Here is a 19,325-nt window from a genome sequence, read left to right as displayed (position 1 = left end):
GTGCCCAGCCTGGATCCCTGGCAGTGCCCAAGGCCAGGCTGGACACTGGCACACCCTGGGACAGTGGGAGGTGTCCCTGCCATGGCAGGGGCTGGATTAGGGGACATCTCCAAGCCCCTGCCCACACCAGCTGTGATTCCATGATTTCAGAGATCCAACACCTGGAGCTCACAGCCTCCACCACAGGAACAGTCCCCAGAGCATTTCAGGTGAAGGGAGGGAAAGAAAACAGCCAGAAGTGGGTTTTGTCCTGATTTATTGCAGTTCCATCAGTGACATTCATTCGTCAGATGCAATTTGCTCATTCCAACAGCACTTGGACAGCGTGGAGCAAAGTGCCCCCTCAGAGCCCAGCTCAGCCCCTGGGACTGCCCCTGCTGCCCCACTGAGCTGCTCCTCCCCACAGCATTACCTCCCCTCTCAGCCCCTCCACCTCCACTGCTTCACGTGCTCCTGATCTCCAAACTTAATTCTCCATCCAGAGCTTTGGAATAACTTTTGTTCCCCCGTGGGAGAAATCCTGAAGGGTTACCAGAGGGATCAGACAGTTACAAGGAGCCTGCAGAGACTCAGAGCTGTGTTAACTGCTCCTCTCCTGGAAGTGGAATAGAGCGTGCTCATTAGATAAAAATTACTGGCTGAGTAGCTAAAAGGGATTGACAAAGGCCACAAATCCCCTCTCCAAGAAGGATTGGGTGTAGGATTTATTAGTGCATTGAAATGGCATCACCAGGCACAGGGTGGAGGCACAGCACTGCCAGGGCTGTTACTGGGGGTAGAGCTCCACGATCATCGCGTGACCCTGGCAACAGACAGAGACAAAACATCACACAAATGGCTCATTAACAGAGACAGGGCTAATTACTGCTGGCACAGACTCCCATCAAGAACATGAGCCACAGCAGCTGGACACGAGCCCAGGTGTGCCCAGATGTGCCAGAGGCCACTGGCCCCTGGGCTGTGCCAGCTCTGGGGTGGCAGCAGGGCCAGGGCAGTGCCCGTCCCCTGTGCTGGCACTGCTGGGGCACCTCCAGGGCTGGGGCAGCTCTGGGCCCCTCCTGACACGAGAGACCTGCAGGGGCTGGAGCTGGGCAGGGAATGGAGCCCCAGGAGGGGCTGAGGGAGCTGGGCAGGGAATGGAGCCCCAGGAGGGGCTAAGGGAGCTGGGAAGGGAATGGAGCCCCAGCAGGGGCTGGAGCTGGGAAGGGAATGGAGCCCCAGGAGGGGCTGAGGGAGCTGGGCAGGGAATGGAGCCCCAGGAGGGGCTGAGGGAGCTGGGCAGGGAATGGAGCCCCAGCAGGGGCTGAGGGAGCTGGGAAGGGAATGGAGCCCCAGCAGGGGCTGAGGGAGCTGGGCAGGGAATGGAGCCCCAGCAGGGGCTGAGGGAGCTGGGCAGGGGCTCAGCCTGGAGCAAAGGAGGCTCAGGGGGGCCCTTGTGGCTCTGCACAAGTCCCTGCCAGGAGGGCACAGCCAGGGGGGGTCGGGCTCTGCTCCCAGGGAACAGGGACAGGACTGAGTGGTGCTGGGGGCAGCCAGAGGTGCCTGAGGGAGCTCTGAACACACAGCACCCAGAGCTGGGCTCAGCAGGCAGGATTGCAGAGTCCCAGCAGGATCAGCCCTGCTCTTCCTGCCCTCTCCCAAGGTTCCTCCCTCTCCCCAGGCTGGGGCACAGCACCATTACCTGCCCTCCTGCAGCACAGGCAGCCACCAGGCCGTACTGGCCCCCCTCCTTCTTCAGCCTGTGGGCAGCAGTGATGACCAGGCGGCAGCCAGTGGCCCCAAATGGGTGTCCCAGGGACAGGGAGCCCCCCCAGGTGTTGAACTTGTCCAGGGGAGGGGCTCCAACCTGCAGGGACACAGAGGGACACACCCCATGTCACCTGGCTGGAGAGGGTGACACCTCATCCCCCCCAATCCCAACCCCCAGCCTAAAGCAGCTCAGGATGGCTGATGAGGGGATGAAACCATCCCAAAGCAGCTCCTGCTTCACCTGCAGCCCTCAGGGGAGCCCTGCACTGTGCAAGGACTGAGCCCCTCTCGCTGTCTTCCCCACCCTCCTCTACAGGGATTGTGGCTCTGGATCTCCACCTCCTGCCGACAACGGGAACAGCATCCCAAGGAAACCTCCTCATGTCCCAAAGAAACTGCATAAACTGGGATTTGCTAAGCCAAGCTCAAGGAGCATCACTGCTCCTCACAGGACAGAGCCAGAGCCTGGCTGTGCAGCACCAGCACCGGCAGGAGGGAGCCCAGGAACCCCAAAGTTTCACTGAATTGGAGAGAAAAGTGGGGCCAGAGGGGATCCCAGAGCTGCTCCAGGGCTGAAGCCAGGCTGGGAGAGCTGGGGGTGCTCACCTGGAGAGGAGAAGGATCCAGGGAGAGCTCAGAGCCCCTGGCAGGGCCTGAAGGGGCTCCAGGAGAGCTGCAGAGGGGACAAGGGCCTGGAGGGGCAGGACAAGGAGGAAAATGTCCTGAGTGTGCCTTACCTTTGACTTCCTGCCCATGTAGTTCTTTGCAAACCAATCTGAATCCATGGCTTTCAGGTTAGCCAGGATCTGGCCCTGCAAGGGAGGAGAGGGTGGGAATTGGGAATAAGCCAAGGCAGATGGCTGCAGGGAGCCACCCCAGCTTTAGAGCACTCACAGCAAAGGCCTCGTGGAACTCAAACACATCGATGTCACTCAGGCTGAGCCCGGCCTTCTCCAGCACTTTGGGAGTGGCATAGGTGGGGCTGAAGGAGGGAAGACACACCAGTCTTGCATCTGTGTTCCCTGTGAGCCCCAGCCTCCCTTTTCCACAGTCACATCCTCCTCTCTGGGCTCATGGCCCATCCCTGTCCAAGGGAGGCACAGCCCCCAGAACTCTTGCTGAGGTGCCCCAGCAATCCTGGGGTGCTCCTGCCACTGCTGCTCTCCCACCTCGTGAAGGCCTGGAGAGATTCAACATTCCCAAAACCACCTCATGGCAGGAGAAGGCTGTTGTGGGAGGGGATGCTCTCCATCTCCACCTACCCCAGGAGCAGCTGGTCCTTGGGATCCTGGGACACGTACACGAAATCCCTGTGCAGGAAAAGGGGCTGTCAGTGCCAGGGAGAGGAGAAGGAAGCAGGAGCAGAGGCCACTGGAGCAGCCCCTCCTACCTTAGGTAGGCCTTTGGTTTGTAGCCCATGGCCAGGGCCTTCTCCTCAGACATGATCAGCATGGCTGACGCTCCGTCGGTCTGGAAAGGGCAGGGAGAAACCAGTGAGGGGTGAGGGACCTGCACACAACGAGCCCCACAGCCCCCAGAAAGAGAGGACCTGACACCAACAGGGCTCCAGGACACCCCACTATGGTAGGGACCTGTAAGTCTCTGTCCAAAGATTCCCTCATCTGCCTCACAATTGTCATGAAAGGGACAGAGATTGGGAGCAGTGAGGGAAAAGGACCCTGTCTGAAATTTTGGTCTTGTTAGAGAAAGTCACTTCCTAAGGCCCTGAGGCCTGAGCACAGCCCCTGGCATTGCTAAGCTATTGTTCACAGATGTGTTTGCTGTATGCTACACTGGGCCTAGTGAAAGGAACAAAGGGGCACTGCCCCTTTTGCAACCATAGCCCTGCAAGTTCCCCACCTCTCGGCTTGGCTGGACTTCTCCTGAGGTTTTTGGTGGTCCCCAGAGAAGACCCTCAGCTGTTTTACAACCACCATGACAGATGGACTGAGATGGGAGAAGCCTCTCCCTCAAGGACTGAGGCATGAAACCCCTATGTGAAAAAGCTCCCCCTCCTTCCAAGGACTGGGACTGAAACCCCCAAGCCAGGGGAGGTGTGTGGGGAGGCAAGCTGACCAAAGCCAGATGGATGTTGCAGGTGTGAGCAGTGGACCAAGAAGACAATGGCTCTCACCCACTGCTGAGAACATGGACTGTGTGTACCCTTCTTCAAATACCTTTTTTTTCCCCAGAAAATCCAATCGACTACTTTTGATTCAATTTCAAGATTCATCCTCTTCCCCCATCAAAAAAAAGAGTGTAATAGGAGTTTGGATGAACTGCAACCCTGAGATCTCCCTGGACGTGACCTGGTGAACTCCATTGCTGGACATCAGAGGACTTTGCTGTTCTACATTTGGTAGCTCTATACCTTCCTTTCTCTTCCTCCCTCTTTTCCCTTATTTTTCTCTTTTCCCCAATTCCTCCCCAACACATTTTGCTGTGGTTATTCAATAAAGATGCATTTGTTTGGATTATCACTGCACCCCCTGTGCCGTGTGGGTTTTTGCACTCTGAGATCAACCCAGGAACCATCACAAAACCTGTTCATGAGGATGGATGATGACAGGACCAAAGGACAAGGCTGATTGATCACTGGTGATGCCAGCACACACAGTGCTGAAGCACCTCCTCACAGCCCACAGGCACAGCTCCCCCTGACTCACCCAGGACAGAGGAGCCTGGGAGCCCTGCTAGGCCTGGGACAAGCTGGTCACCCCAAACACTCAGCTGTCCTCCCAGTTCCATCCCAAAAATGAGAATAATTCTGGCATGACACAAGCCCCAGGCTCACCACGTGACAAAAATGTGGGTTATCATTAAACCCACTTATTGTGTGTTTGGCACATCAAATCATGGAATGGTTTGGGTGGGAAGGGACCTTAAATCACATCCAGTTCCATGGGCAGGGACACATCCCTGTTCCCTTTGCCCCAAGTGCTCAGAGTTTTTACCTTTTATGTATTCCCATATATTTGTAGCTTTGTAGACTGTTAAATGCTTTGCTATGACTTCCAGTGCTTTTCCAGCAGTGAACAAACTCTTATTGATGCATTCCTAAAATATTGTTTAGTTTTTCCTATTACTCCCCCAAAACTTTTTATTTTGCACCATGGAATCACAGACATGATAAAGGTAGGCTGGAGATGGGGGGGGAGAGCTCCCATGGGGCAGAAGCCAGAGAGGAATCACTTAACCAACTGCTCCTCTACCTGGACAATATTGGTGGATATTCTAATTGCCCCACCTTGTATGAAATGGAACAAATCTAATTCAGGATGTGGATTTTTGCCACATTCTGTACCTGAAGGCTCTCAAGGAAAGGTTTAGTTTTATACTGTCATTCTAGTGTTGTCTGGCAAAGTTTGTGTTCTATTTCCAGGCATCACAAGCCCCAGTGTCCAGCCTGGCCTTGGGCACTGCCAGGGATCCAGGCTGGGCACCCTGTGCCAGGGCACAATTCCCCATTCCCAAGATCCCATCCAGCCCTGCCCTCTGGCACTGGGAGCCATTCCCTGGCTCCTGTCCCTCCAGAGCTGGGGCTGCCCCTGGATCCCAGGCAGTGCCCAAGGCCAGGCTGGATGGGACTTGGAGCCACCTGGGACAGTGGAAGGTGTCCCTGCCCATGGCAGGGGTGGCACTGGATGAGATTTAAGGTCCCTTCCAACCCAAACCATTCCATGATCCTGTGAACACAGACTCTAAACCCACTGACTTCAGTTGTACAATGTGACCAATCCCAGCCTGGGACAGAATCCCTACAAAGGCTTTTCAAGGATTGACCCTCATTGAAGCAGCTACAGAGAAGCAAACAGGTCAAACATCCCAAAACTTCAGGGCTTTTGTTATGGATTTTAAAATGAAACAATCCAATACCCAAATCCACCAGAGTACAACCTGGAAAATCTGGAAATTAAAAGGGTCAATCCCAGATGACACCAGCTAAGGGAGGCAGAGGGTCAGGTGCACAGTTCTCCCCTCTGGATGACAATGCTGAGAACAGCAATTACCAGGAAGGAGGAGTTGGCTGCTGTCACTGTTCCATAGGGCTTGACAAAGGCTGGCTTCAGTTTTCCCATCTGCTCCAGGGAGGACGGGCGGATCCCGTTGTCTTTGGTAACTGTGTCTTTGCCTGGTGAAGGAAAAAAAGGACATTTCAACTACAAAAAGCAGCCATGCACAAGGATTTCATCATCAGGACTCCAGGGGGGAGAAAAAAAATCAGAGAATTGTGGGGGTCAGGACAAGCGTGAGGAGGGAAAAAAGGAAAATGTGTTTGTGGCATCAGGATACTTAACGTGGCTAAAAACAGCACTGAAAAATTGAAGCTATCTCACTTTTCCTCAGATGACAGCAAAAACAAAGTGCTGCCATCTGTTTACTGGAAGGAAAAATTACCACATGGGAAACCCAGTTGAGCAAAGAATTTAAATTTAGGTTAAAAAGCCTAAATGGAGAATTGGCCTTAAATCAGTTTACATTTACATGCTGAGTTTGAGGAATAAAGAGCACTGGGAAACCCCAAATATATCCAACTGCTAAATAAGCCTGTTAAGAGAAAGTACTAATTTTATCATAAAGACCACATGGAACCATGGATCTGCAAGGAAAGTTTCTCCAGGATACCAATCAGAGTTCCCAAATGAACAGGTATTGCAGCCAAGTGTGTCCCCTGGCTCCTGGGGGGAGAGGGGGACACCAGCACAGGTTTAAAGGCTCTCCCCAGACTATTTCACCTCCCAGCAAGGAGTGTGAGGTCTGGTGAACTGGAACCTGCCACATTCCAGCTCTTCCCATCCAGCACCTGAGTGACCAGACTGGGATTTTGTTGGGCTGGTGTGTGTTGTTGATATTCTGGGGTATAAAGGTGGTTTCTCTTGCCTGGAGGAAGAGCAGGGGGGTTCCATGGCCAACTGTCCTGATTTTCCCTGCTCTGTCACCTCATTAGCACAGATGTGGGGTTGGCAAGAAAAAATTTAGATATGTAAAGGTAGGACAGAGGGCAGGGTTAGATGGGGATTTTTGAAGGAGGTTTGAATGAGTTAGAGAGGGCATCTCTGAGCTTTTTAGATGATGTGGTTTATTTGGGAATAAATTTTCTTATCTTCTGCAGAGGCAGGAAGGGTGAGTTCTGCTCACATCTTTACTGCATGGCTCAGAAGGTCACAAGACCTTTTAAGGAATTACTGACCAATAAAACACTGCCAACAAGGATATTTATATTTTTGACCCAATCCTTAAATATTTCATCTTATGGACTCGTGCTATAGTGTAAGCTTTCTTAGCCAATCAGATATGACACACAAACCTACAGTACTGCATTCTAAACTCCTTGTTCACCTCTGTAACTACTTTATTTTTCTGTATCTTGAACTCTAAAACTCTAAACTTTCCTTTACTTAGTTTAACATGTCTCTGCTTTAAACTATAAATCCACATTCTCGCTTTTAGCATTTATGTTCCAAAGTCTTTGGAACATAATTTCAATATTTCAATAGTTTCAAATCCTGTGTTTAATTCTAAGCTTGGCTTACAGGCCCAAAGTTCTGAGAATTCTTTGCATTTCAGGTTCCAACAGGGTTAGATGGGATATTGGGAAAGATATGGGGGAAAGATATGGGGGAAAGATATGGGGGAAAGACATGGGGGAAAGACATGGGGGAAAGACATGGGGGAGGACACTGGGGGGAGGACACTGGGGGAAAGGATATTGGGGGGCAAGGATATTGGGGGCAAGGATATTGGGGGCAAGGATATTGGGGCAAGGATATTGGGGGCAAGGATATTGGGGCAAGGACATTGGGGCAAGGATATTGGGGGGCAAGGATATTGGGGGGCAAGGATATTGGGGCAAGGATATTGGGGGGCAAGGATATTGGGGGCAAGGATATTGGGGGCAAGGATATTTGGGCAAGGATATTGGGGGCAAGGATATTGGGGGGCAAGGATATTGGGGCAAGGATATGGGGGCAAGGATAGTGGGGCCAAGGATATTGGGGGGCAAGGATAGTGGGGGCAAGGATATGGGGGCAAGGACACTGGGGGCAAGGATGTGGGGGGAAGGATATGGGGGGCAAGGATATGGGGGGCAAGGATATGGGGGCAAGGATATTGGGGCAAGGATATTGGGGGCAAGGATATTGGGGGCAAGGATATTGGGGGCAAGGATATTGGGGCAAGGATATTGGGGGCAAGGATATTGGGGGCAAGGATATTGGGGCAAGGATATTGGGGGCAAGGATATGGGGGCAAGGACACTGGGGGCAAGGATGTGGGGGCAAGGACACTGGGGGCAAGGATATGGGGGGAAGGATATGGGGGGCAAGGATATGGGGGGCAAGGATATGGGGGGCAAGGATATGGGGGCAAGGATATTGGGGCAAGGATATTGGGGGCAAGGATATTGGGGCAAGGACATTGGGGCAAGGATATTGGGGGGCAAGGATATTGGGGGGCAAGGATATTGGGGGCAAGGATATTTGGGCAAGGATATTTGGGCAAGGATATTGGGGGCAAGGATATTGGGGGGCAAGGATATTGGGGCAAGGATATTGGGGGCAAGGATATTGGGGGGCAAGGATATTGGGGCAAGGATATTGGGGCAAGGATATGGGGGGCAAGGATATGGGGGGCAAGGATATTGGGGGGCAAGGATATTGGGGGGCAAGGATAGTGGGGGCAAGGATATGGGGGGCAAGGATATTGGGGGGCAAGGATATGGGGGGAAGGATATGGGGGGCAAGGATATTGGGGGCAAGGATATTGGGGGGCAAGGATATTGGGGGCAAGGATATTTGGGCAAGGATATTGGGGGCAAGGATATTGGGGGGCAAGGATATTGGGGCAAGGATATGGGGGCAAGGATAGTGGGGCCAAGGATATTGGGGGGCAAGGATAGTGGGGGCAAGGATATGGGGGGCAAGGATGTGGGGGGCAAGAATATGGGGGCAAGGACACTGGGGGCAAGGATGTGGGGGCAAGGACACTGGGGGCAAGGATGTGGGGGCAAGGAACTCATCCCTGGGAGGGTGGGGAGGGACAGGGATGGAATTCCCAGAGAATTCCCTGCCCCAGGATCCCTGTAAGCATTTAAGGCCAGGCTGGACACTGGGGCTGGGAGCACCCTGGCACAGTGGAAGTTGTCAGGGCAGGAACTGGGTGATGTTCAATGTCCCTTCCCACCCAACCACCCCACAGTTCTGTGTTTCCACCTTCAGCCATCCCGTTTCCAAACGCCTCCCCACGCCAGCAGCTCTCCAGCAGGGACACACACCCTGACAAAACCCACCCAGTCCCCCAGCAGCCAGGGCTGGCCCTGGCACTGTCACCTGGCACTTTGAAGGGCACCACATCCTGCAGCAGCCCCTCGTCCTGGGCTCTCTTGGCCAGCGTGTGGGAGCGCAGCGCGTACTCGTCCTGCTCCAGGCGCGAGACGCCGAAGGCGGCGGCCAGGCGGTCGGCAGAGTGCCCCATGGTCTCGCTGGTGGAGAACTCTGCCACAGCTGGGAGCTGCCACCAGGGAGGGAGAGTCAGCACAGCTGGGAAAAAACCCTCCTGGGAGCACAGAGAGCTGAGCCCCACGGTTCAGCTTCCTGAAGACATCCAGCCCCTGGCAGGATTTGGCCAGGAACAGGAATCATAAAGGATATTTAATCAAATTAATCAAATATACTGAGGGTATTCCTAATACTAAGGAGGTTACTGCTGTTATCTAGTAAAATTCCTCTGACCCGAGAATGCCTCTGACACTTCAGAATAACCTTTATATTTATGGGGAAAAAACACTTCTATTTCTGTCATCTGCAGCACAGTTTTGTCGCAGACATCTTTCATGAAAAATCCTTTCTTAGGATTTTTCCTTGTGAGAAGCTGCAGTTTCAGCAACCAAAAGGAAACAATGGTTATCTGCTGCTGTGGAATGCAACAGGTAGACCCATGATTGGTCTCCTGTGGATGTTTGGATTTACTGACAACTCATGGCAGAGCTGGCTCTTGCTCTCTGTCTGAGACACAGATCTTTGTTATTCATTCTTGTCTGTTCTTAGCTTAGCTAGCTTCTGAAGAAACCTTTTCCTTTCTATTGCTTTTTAGTATAGTCTTAATGTAACATATATCATAAAATAATAAATCAAGCCTTCTGATCATGGAGTCAACATTCTCGTCTCTTCTTCATCCTGAAAACCCTTGTGACCACGGTCACACAGTTTGTCCAGGAGTTGCAGAAGGAGGTTTTGCATAAGTTGGGTTTACTGAAGATGAGCATGTGGGAAGGAAAAGCAGAGGCCCAAATGCTGTGAGATGCATTAACCAGTGATTTAACCCAAAGCAGAGGACAGAGACTGATCATAGTGAACCCCAGGAGCCACCTCACCCATCTTAAATCCTCCCCCATCAAGGGCTGTTCACACCCTCTAAACCAGTTCACCAAACATTTAAATGCCTGAAAAACCAAAAAAATACCTCGGGAGCAAAGTAGTCAGGGCGAATTTTGGAAATGAGGGAGAGCTTCTGGCCCAGGGTCTTGGCTCTGTTCAGGGTCAGCATGGTCTTCCTCATCTTCCTGCTGTGGCGGATGGGGACGTCGGACATGAGCTCCACGCCGCCGGCCACCACCACGTCACACTGGCCAGCTGCAATCATCCCCACCCCTGCAGGGACAGGAACACTGCCAGGACAGGGCCAGGAGCACTGCCAGGACAGGGCCACTCACCCCCTTGCTGGAGTGCTGAGAGTTTCAGACTTTCTGTGCTGACACACTCTGAGCCCCAGGAGAGCACTGCATTTGACCTGAGGCTGTGGAGAAGCCTCCAGAATTGATTGAGAGCCCTGGGATTGTGGGTGTGGAGTTGGGTAGAAGTGTGTGATGTCACAGGGTGGAAAACTTAAGAGTTTGGGGTTTTAGGATATGGTAATAAATATGGGGCAGGATGGAGGTTTTAGGGTGGTGGCAGGTCCTTCTTTACCTTCTTCTTCCTTCTTCTCCAAGGGTTTGGGTGGTCTTTTGTAACTGGACAGAAAAGTCCACATTGCAGACTTTGACTGATTAATTATTGGGTTAAAAGTGAAAATAATTTAGGTGTCATTTCTTAATTGGATAATTCAGCCCAAGAGATAGTTGGCCATTTTGTGCCTTGTTAATGAAGAACTACAGAACTCACTGCTGTGAGAGTGTAACACAGGTAAGAAATAACAAACACCTGAGTCTGAATGTGAACTATCCTCTGGAGTGCCTTCAATCCTGACCTCAACAGGGAAAAAGGGAAGTTGAAAACAGGCACCCCAACAGAGCCCTGGCCGCTCCTGCACTCCTCCTGCAGCCCCTGGCCATGGCTGGGTTACACATGAGCTGCTGTCACTTGGCTGCCACTTGTCCTTGTCACACAGAGCAGGGAGGGAAGGACAGCCCCAGCAGTTTGAGCTGTGTCTCCATTTTTTGGCCCTGGTTAGGCTAAGCCAAAGATAAAAGGAGCAACTTTCTCACCATGGTCAGTCTTTACCTCCCAAACAAACACAGACACTGGGCAGAGATGCTGCTGCAGGCCTACAGCAGACCTCAGTTCATGTTGTATTTTGTTGGCTAAAAAAAACTTCCACAGAATCACTGAGGCTGGAAAAGACCTCCCAGACCATCAAATCCAACCTCTGACTGATCTCCACCTTGTCACCAGCTCAGAGCACTGAGTGTCATGTCCAGGAATTCCTTGGACACTTCCAGGGATGGGGACTCCACCATTCCCTGGGCAGCTCCTTCCAGTGCCTGACCACACTTCCCAGGGAAAAAACCCTCCTGATGTCCATCCTGACCCTGCCCTGGCCCAGCTTGAGGCTGTTCCCTCTCATCCTGTCCCTATTCCCTGGGAGCAGAGCCCAACCCCCTCTGTCTGTCCCCAGCTATCAGGAACTTGTGCAGATCCACAAGATTTGCCCTGAGGCTCCTTTTCTCCAGGCTAAATCCCATTTCTCCTTCCATTCCAGCATTTCTTCAGTTGTTTTTTTTTTACATTCACAAGCAGTGCCAGTTGAATAAAGGCTGTAAAAGAATTCCCAGGCTCCCTCTCAACCCCACAGCTTGTTCTTACAGCCCACATACCCGTGGTCATGGCCTGGTTTGAGGAAATGCAGGCCATGGTGACGGTGTGGGCCGGAGTTTTGTCGGAGAATCCCGCTCCCAAGGCAGCCTGCAACAACAAAAAGGGGATGTTAAACCTACAGCTGCTGCTCCCAACCAGAGCTGCCCCTGCCCAGCACATCTTGGCAGCTGGAGATGAAGACAGAGACGTGGAGTTTTCATCCAGTAATTATGGCAGCAGCTCTTCCCCTCCCCAGGCTCTGGAGCAGGAGCTGAGGCTGCACTGAGAACAGTCACTGCCCCTCAAAGCTTTTTAACAAACAGACAAACTAATCACACCCCACATTAAAAAAAAACACATCAAAAGAGCCTCCAACTACTCAACATCAACTTTGCTTCACCTTATTGGCAAAGGCAACACGTGAAAAGGGTGATTTAGAGCACTCAGCACAAGGCTGAGTGGCTTCACAGAGAGCAGCAAACTGCAGAGCAGTGACTCATCTGAGCAGCCCAGAGACCTTCCCTGCTTGGGATGTGGCCAAGTAGTTGAAAGTTCAGCAGTTGTTCCCAAGTTAAAATTACCCTGCAGCCCCATCTGACTGGCAGGTGACCAAAGGCAGGCCTTGCACTCACGAGGCTGAGGCTGCACAGGCAGCCCAGGTTACATCATGCATTTATCCAGGTGCAGGGGCTGCAGGTTAGCAAGGATCAGGCTGCCTGGCACATGACTCCTGAGGCTCAGCTGCTCTGGGGATAATGCAGGAATTGTGTTTTCTGGCTGCTGGAACAAAGAGCAGCAAAGCTGCTCCACTTCAAATCCTGAGAATGCTGGGTCTGAGCAGGCAGCTCAAATAAATAAATACCACAAGAAAACAAACCCTCACTGCACACTCTGCTCCTGCTCCTCCCAGGATATTGGGGAGGGAAGTGCTCAATCCAACTGGTGTTTAGGAGCTCAGGGATCAGCAATCCTCAACAAAACTTTCCCATGCAGGGAAGAGTCAAACAGAGGCTCCACAGCATTGAAATATGAAAATCTGATAAAAAATTATGCCAAATGAGATCTGTAGCAGATTTTAACAGGCAGCAGAGAATCACAAAATAACTTTCCTTATAGTCCCAGGCACTCATTTAACAGACAATACTACACAACTACTTCATACTTTCAACTCATATATAAACAAACAATAATAATGGGAAATCATTTTTTAGCAAGGATCTGTCATTTTCAGAGCAGTTGCAGAAATCAGACTCCCAGGGGAATGCTGCACAGAACCCACCTCTCTGGCAACATTACTGGTTTTCACCTCCTGGATAACTGTGCCATAAACAATGTAATCAACAACATCCCTTGGGACACTGGTCCGGGTCAGCAGGCCCCTAAGGAGAGGATCAAAACAAAGGGAATTTGCATCACATAAATAAAAACCTCTCCAACACCCTTTTCCTGCCAGCTTGGCTGCAGAACAGGGCAACAGCAGAGCCACAGCTTCTGTCCCCCCACTCAGAAGAAATCTGATGTGCATGTTGTGGGTCTGTGGGAAGTGTAGCTGATTGTGGGCTGCAATCAGTCTTGGTGATAATTTCACTATAAATCATTACAGAACTTCATTAAAGCAATTACTTCATAGCCCTTACACCTCTCCTTCCACAAAATGCTTCACAGAATGATCAAATCCCAGAATGGTTTGGCTGGGAAGGACCTCAAAGCCCATCCAGAGCCACCCCAGAGATGACAGGGACATTTCCACTGTCCCAGGGTGCTCCCAGCCCCATCCAGTGTGGCCTTGAGCACTGCCAGGGATCCAGGGGCAGCCATCTCCAGGCTTCTCCAGAGCACTTTGCCTCTCAACAAAACAAACCCGCTGCTATTGACCCTCTGAACAGGAGGGTTACAGAATTAGATCAATGTCCTTGTTGGCACTTCATTTCCTCTGTGTTGACCAGGTTGTTTTTCCCACCAGATGTGAGCACACCTCAATAGCAGCTCTGATGTCTGTGTCTGGGAAACAACAGCTGGGAATCAAATTCACTAAAATCTGTCACCACCAGCATCTCTTTGTATCAACACCAACCTACTGAAAACCCCAAAAACAACACAAACCCCACTGCTTAAGCCACCCACTGCTGTGGAGGGAGGCCAGGACAAATAAAGCACCTGAGCTGTTCAGAGCCTTGGCTCTGCAACCCTGAAGCCTCAGCAATTTAACAGGAATGCTGAGCCCCTCCATTTACTTACTGCAGTGCTGCTCTGGCTAAGTCATGTGGCATCAGATCAGCATACCTGGAAGGTGAAGAGCAGAGGAAGAAACTCAGGGGTGTGAGAAATCAGTGCAGAATTCTCAGGACAGAAATCAGGACAGAATTCTCCTGTGAGCAGCAAGAACTGGGGATGGACCAGAAATGCTCCACTGAGCTTCTGAGCAAACATTTCAAGGAATCACAGATTGGTTTGGGTTGGAAGAGTCACTAAATCACATCCAGTGCCACCCCTGCCATGGACAGGGACACCTCCCAGTGTCCCAGGGTGTGCCAGTGTCCAGCCTGGCCTTGGGCACTGCCAGGGATCCAGGCTGGGCACCCTGTGCCAGGGCCTGCCCACCCTGCCAGGGCACAATTCCCCATTCCCAATTTCCCATCCAGCCCTGCCCTGTGGCACTGGGAGCCATTCCCTGGCTCCTGTCCCTCCAGGCCTTGTCCCCAGTCCCTCTGCAGCTCTCCTGGAGCCCCTTCAGGCCCTGCCAGGGGCTCTGAGCTCTCCCTGGCTCCTTCTCCTCTCCAGGTGAGCACCCCCAGCTCCCCCAGCCTGGCTGCAGAGCAGAGGGGCTGCAATCACTGCCCTAAACCCACAGAAAAGCAGCAGGGATGGGATAAAGAAATCCCTTCTCCATCCTAACAGTCAGGTGTGGCTCTAATTCAGCTGTGGATTTGGTGGCACAACAATCCAGGAAGAAGAGCCTACAGATGATTCTTGGCCCTGCCAAGTCCTGTCAAACTTGTTGCTTCATCTGCTGTAAATTCTCCAGCTGCTTCCTCTAGACATGCTCCATAAATCCTCACTCTTCCCAGGATTGAAACACAGGGCCAACCTTCTTCAAATCACATTTCCTGCACTAAATAAACTGCAAGAACTGCAGCAGCCCAACTCAGGGCACCTCCTGAACCTTTAGGCCCAAGAATAATGACATTAAAATGAACAAGTGAGGGTTTTTTTCACAGAAAGAGTTGAGTTCTAAGCAAGTCAGGGGGTGTTTCCTGGGTTTTACCCCTCTCTGATACTCACGTGGTGCCAGACTGCAGAAAGGGAATGCGGACACCTTCCACCACCACCACATTCTTCACCCCACTTCTGGCCAAGCTCTTCTTTGTCTTTGGCTGAGCTGTGAAGAGAGAAGTGATGGTGACAAGAATATCAGCAATTTTCACACAGATCCTGCAAAGATTTATAGAAAATAAAGAAAAATGGCCTTTTTTGGTGTGTAAGTGAAAGGCAGGGAAGGTAGGACACCTGAGCTGGAATCTTGGAATGGTTTGGGTAGGAAGGGACCTCAAAGCTCATCCAGTGCCATGGGCAGGGACACCTTCTGCTATCCCAGGGTGCCCCAAGCTCCATCCAACCTGGACTGGAATACTTCCAGGGATGAGGCCTGTCCCTCATCACCCTCACAGCCAAGAGCTTCTTCCTAATGGGAAGAAATTCCCTAAGACAAGGGATGTAATGACTCAGCACCATTCCAAGGCCAGTGGCCAGGACAAAACTCCAGCACTGTTTAGAAATTCCTTCAGGCTCTTCCCAAAACCCAGGGGATAATGGGGAGCTGCTGTCCAGGCCTGCTCCCAAAATCCCAAAGCCTGAGTCACCTGAGAAACCCTCACAGTGAACCCAGAGCATGGATCACCCCAACCACTCCCTGTGGACTGTGACTAAAAACTGGGAATGGCTGCTGGGAGCCAGGGGCACACTGGGAATGGCTGCTGGGAGCCAGGGCACTCAGAGGATGAGAGGACTCTGCTGCAAACACTGGTTTGCCTGAAGTTTTCCTTGCTTGCAGCTTTTCAGGGAATGCCTGAACCACTCTGCATTCTGCACCATTTCTAAGATTTAAGCTTCCAAAACAGCCCTGTGTAGCACACTTAGTGACATTCTGGTGTTTTCCCCTTACCTGCAGATTGGAACTGCGAGGAGCAGCTGAGTGATCGAGTAACTGGAAAACAAGAAAGGGAAAAAAATAATGCCAGAAAATGTTAGAAACAGTTCTAGTCTCTGCAAGAAGGGTTAGAAAAGCAAATAATATCACTGTAAGACACCTGACCACCTATGTTGGGTGGTTTACTCTGTCCAGAAACCTGACACGCTTTCTGTTAACTCAAGACTCCTCCCCATATAATGCAGGAAGGGACAAACAAGGCAACAATGTAATTGAGATTAAAAAATAAACACTGTCAGCCTTTTAAAGGTGAGAATGGGACAGATTCAGGCCCCAGCATCCATTCCAAACCCAACACTTCAAGCAGAGGTTTATGGCCACCAGTGAAAGCCAAAGATACTCACAGGCCCCAGCAGCCCAGGCTGAGGACACGGGGAGGTTCCGCAGGGCAGAGCTCAGCATGGAACTCATTTTGGGATCTAGGGAAAGGCTGGGCTCAGTCCAAGCTCCTCTGTCCAGAACAATCCCAAGGGAAGAGTCCTGCCTGCCTCACACAGAGCCAGCAAGGTGAGGGGCACACACACTGCAAGGGCAGCAGCAGCAGCACAGGAATCAGCTCCCAGCACGCTCAGAGCCTGGCTTGTGCCTGTGAATAAATACTGCCCAGTGAGCTTCTCAATTCCCTCCCAGGACCCGCTGCTCCTCCACTTCCCACTGGAAAATTGTCCCAGTGCCCAGGCAGCCCTGCTGCCAGCAGGGCCTCCTGACACCAGCAGTGTCCTTGGCACCCCTGCCCCTCGTCAGCCCCTGGTGCCAGCCTGAGTGCCAGGAGCTCCTGCTGCGCATCCCCGTGGCAAACAGAGCAAATTCAGGTCCTCCAGCCCCAAAAACCCCTCTGCAGCTTCCCCAAATCATGTTTCCCTACAAACAAACCCTCATCTCCAGGTTTTATTGCCCAGGGATGGCCCTCACAGCTCCAGGATTTGTTTGATCCGTGCCAACGTTCATCTCCCTCTGTCACACTTTGGGGTTCAAATCTTGGCACTTTCTCTCCCAAGCACAAAGTTTTTCCATGGAGGGGCACAGGAACACCCATAGTCCCAAACCCAGCCCTCTGCAGCTCCCCAAAACTCAGCACAAGCTGCCAGTCACCCCCTTTGACACCTCCCAGCTGCAGCTCCACACCTGGAACGTGCCCCTTCCCAGCCCCAGGCTCCTCCTGCCAACAAAGATCCCAAAACCAAACCTTTCCAGGGCATCCTGCTCCTCCTCCACCTGTGCCAACCTCCCTCCCCACAACTGATTGAGGCTTTTCCCTAAATTTTCCCTGCCCAGCTGACAAAAGTTTCTCCCAAGTGTAACCTCCTCCTCCCTCCTACACTGCACAGCCATCCCCTCCTGGTACACCCCCGTTCCTGCACCCCCCAAACACCCCCAACCTCCTCATTTTCGCTGCTCCCCTGGCACCCCAAGGGCTCAGCCCTGTCTACACAAATCACCAGGGCAAAGCTCCTTGCAGAGCCAGGATTTGCCTGGATTCCACAGCTGAGCTGGGCTCCGTGACCCTCAGGGATCCCTTCCAACTTAGGATAATCCCCAATTCCATGAACAGGCCCTGCTCCCTGCCCATCCCCACACACCCTGACATTTTCACCGTGCAGCACCATCAGCCTGGGACTCCTAGCAGCCACCCCAAACACACCCGTGCTGCTGCTCTCAGCCACCTCCAAACCCCACTCGTCCATTCAGGGCTGACTCCCGACCCCTCCCGCCCAGGACCAACCCCTCGGGCCCTTCATCCATCCCGGCCCGACCCCCCGGGCCCTCCTCATCTTTTCCCAGCCCTTCCCTACCACATCCACCCAGAACGAACCCCCCGACTCCCCTCACTTCTATTTGGGATGAACCCCCCCGACCCCCCTCGCTTCCACCCAGAACGAGCCCCCCGACTCCCCTCAGGTCTCCCCGTCCACCCAGAACGAAGCCCCCAACTCCCCTCACTTTTATTCAGAATGAACCCCTCAACTCCTCTCACTTCCACCCAGAACGGAACCCCCGACTCCCCGTCCATCCAGAACGAGCCCCCCGACTCCCCTCACTTCTTTCAGAACGAACCCCCCGACTCCCCGTCCATCCAGAACGAGCCCCCCGACTCCCCTCATTTCCATCTGGGATAAACCTCCCGACTCCCCTCACTCCTACCCGGAACGAGCCCCCCGACTCCCCTCGCGTCTCCCCGTCCATCCAGGACGAGCCCCCCGACTCCCCTCACTTCTTTCGGAACGAGCTCCCCGATTCCCCTCATTTTTATTCGGAACGAGCCCCCCGACTCCCCTCACGTCTCCCCGTCCATCTGGGACCGTTCCCCGACTCCCCTCACGTCTCCCCGTCCATCTGGGACCGCTCCCCGACTCCCGTCACGTCTCCCCGTCCATCGGAACGAGCCCCCCGACTCCCCTCACGTCTCCCCGTCCATCCGGCACCGCCCCCCGGCCTCCCTTCATCCTTCCCCCGCCCACTGAGGACCGACCCCCGACCCTCTGCTCCAGCCCGGACCGAGCCGCCTACACCTACCCCCCCACCCCTTTCCCCGGGACTGACTCCCGACTCTTCTCACCCTTCGCACACTCCCGTCCACCCAGCACGGAGCCCGTGACCGCCCCGTGCCCTCCTGTCCCTTTCTGTCCCCTCCCGTCCGCTCCCGCCGCTCACCTCCGCCCTCACCCCGCTCTGCCGCCGCCGCGCCGCCACTCACCAAGGGCCCCGCGTCCCCCCCACCCTCCGGGCTGGCCACCGCACGCCTGACCCACACCTCTCCCTCCGCCGCCGCTCCGCAGCCCCTCCCCGGCTTCTCCCGCAATCCGCTCCAGCTCGGTGCGGATTGAAAATACCTAAAACACCGCGGAGAGCGGAGGAGAAGGAGGCAGCGTTGTGTTGGCGGCGGCAAAGCGCGCGGGCAGCGCGGCGGGCGGGCGCGGGCGGGGCGCCGTGGGCGGGGCGGGCGCGGGCAGGCCCCTGGCGGCCTCTCCCTCATTCGACCTCGGCGAAGATGGCGGCGGCGGTGCGAGCCATCGGCAGCCTCGGCCGCCTCCCGGCCGCCGCCAGGGCCGGCCCGGCACGGCACACCCCGCCTCGTGGTGAGCGAGGGGATGGCGGGGAGCGGGAGCGGCTGGCGTGCGGTGTCCCCCGCGTGAGGGGAGCACCGGGGGATGGGGGCAGTGAGGGGTAAGGGACAGAGATACCGGAGGGGCACGGAGGGGACACTGAGGGAAAGGGAGCGCTGGCGGGCAGGGGGACAGCGAGGGGGCACCGAAGGGTTGGGGAGCACTGAGGGAGCGAGGACTGGAGTGGGATGGGGT

The 19,325-nt window shown here is 53.6% G+C and overlaps 2 protein-coding genes across 4 annotated transcripts in view; one reads left to right on the top strand and one right to left on the bottom strand.

Moving 5' to 3' along the window:
- Nucleotides 1–239: 239 nt before the first annotated feature.
- HADHB (hydroxyacyl-CoA dehydrogenase trifunctional multienzyme complex subunit beta) lies at nucleotides 240–18,971 on the bottom strand. Of its 3 annotated transcripts, none has more exons than XM_054652996.2 (16): nucleotides 18,858–18,971; nucleotides 16,371–16,612; nucleotides 15,982–16,023; nucleotides 15,102–15,198; nucleotides 14,058–14,102; nucleotides 13,099–13,198; nucleotides 11,840–11,927; nucleotides 10,210–10,397; nucleotides 9,078–9,258; nucleotides 5,760–5,881; nucleotides 3,140–3,219; nucleotides 3,012–3,059; nucleotides 2,644–2,731; nucleotides 2,487–2,561; nucleotides 1,682–1,846; nucleotides 240–802 (listed from the first exon to the last, which is right to left on the bottom strand). In XM_054652996.2, the coding sequence occupies exons 2-16, from the start codon at nucleotides 16,435–16,437 to the stop codon at nucleotides 767–769; spliced, it is 1,422 nt and encodes a 473-aa protein (XP_054508971.1). In that variant the 5' UTR covers nucleotides 16,438–16,612; nucleotides 18,858–18,971; the 3' UTR covers nucleotides 240–766. The 3 variants fall into 3 exon arrangements, with proteins under 3 accessions (XP_054508971.1, XP_054508972.1, XP_077032528.1); XM_054652997.2 differs by lacking the exon at nucleotides 18,858–18,971 and adding an exon at nucleotides 18,679–18,732; XM_077176413.1 differs by lacking the exon at nucleotides 18,858–18,971 and adding an exon at nucleotides 18,584–18,673.
- The window catches only part of HADHA (hydroxyacyl-CoA dehydrogenase trifunctional multienzyme complex subunit alpha), a 29,820-nt gene continuing 29,447 nt past the window's right edge, over nucleotides 18,953–19,325 (top strand). Inside the window, exon 1 of the mRNA XM_054652991.2 lies at nucleotides 18,953–19,103. Coding sequence (XP_054508966.1) covers nucleotides 19,016–19,103 — 88 coding nt within the window. The 5' untranslated portion in view covers nucleotides 18,953–19,015. The remainder of the gene's footprint in view (nucleotides 19,104–19,325) is intronic.

This window comes from Agelaius phoeniceus, chromosome 3, assembly GCF_051311805.1.
Source record: "Agelaius phoeniceus isolate bAgePho1 chromosome 3, bAgePho1.hap1, whole genome shotgun sequence".
Lineage (NCBI taxonomy): Eukaryota > Metazoa > Chordata > Aves > Passeriformes > Icteridae > Agelaius > Agelaius phoeniceus.
Note: the sequence above shows the minus strand (reverse complement) of the source record. Positions and strands in the feature narration are given on the sequence as shown.

Bases quoted from the DNA above. Each gene is read 5' to 3' on its own strand.
- HADHB (XM_054652996.2), bottom strand. From the start codon at position 16,437: ATGAGTTCCATGCTGAGCTCTGCCCTGCGGAACCTCCCCGTGTCCTCA. The intron at 13,199-14,057 runs GTAAGTAAATGG...TCCTCTCCTTAG, and splicing joins TTAGCCAGAGCAGCACTGCA to GGGCCTGCTGACCCGGACCA. The intron at 9,259-10,209 runs GTATTTTTTTGG...CCCTGGTGGCAG, and splicing joins CTGACTACTTTGCTCCCGAG to CTCCCAGCTGTGGCAGAGTT.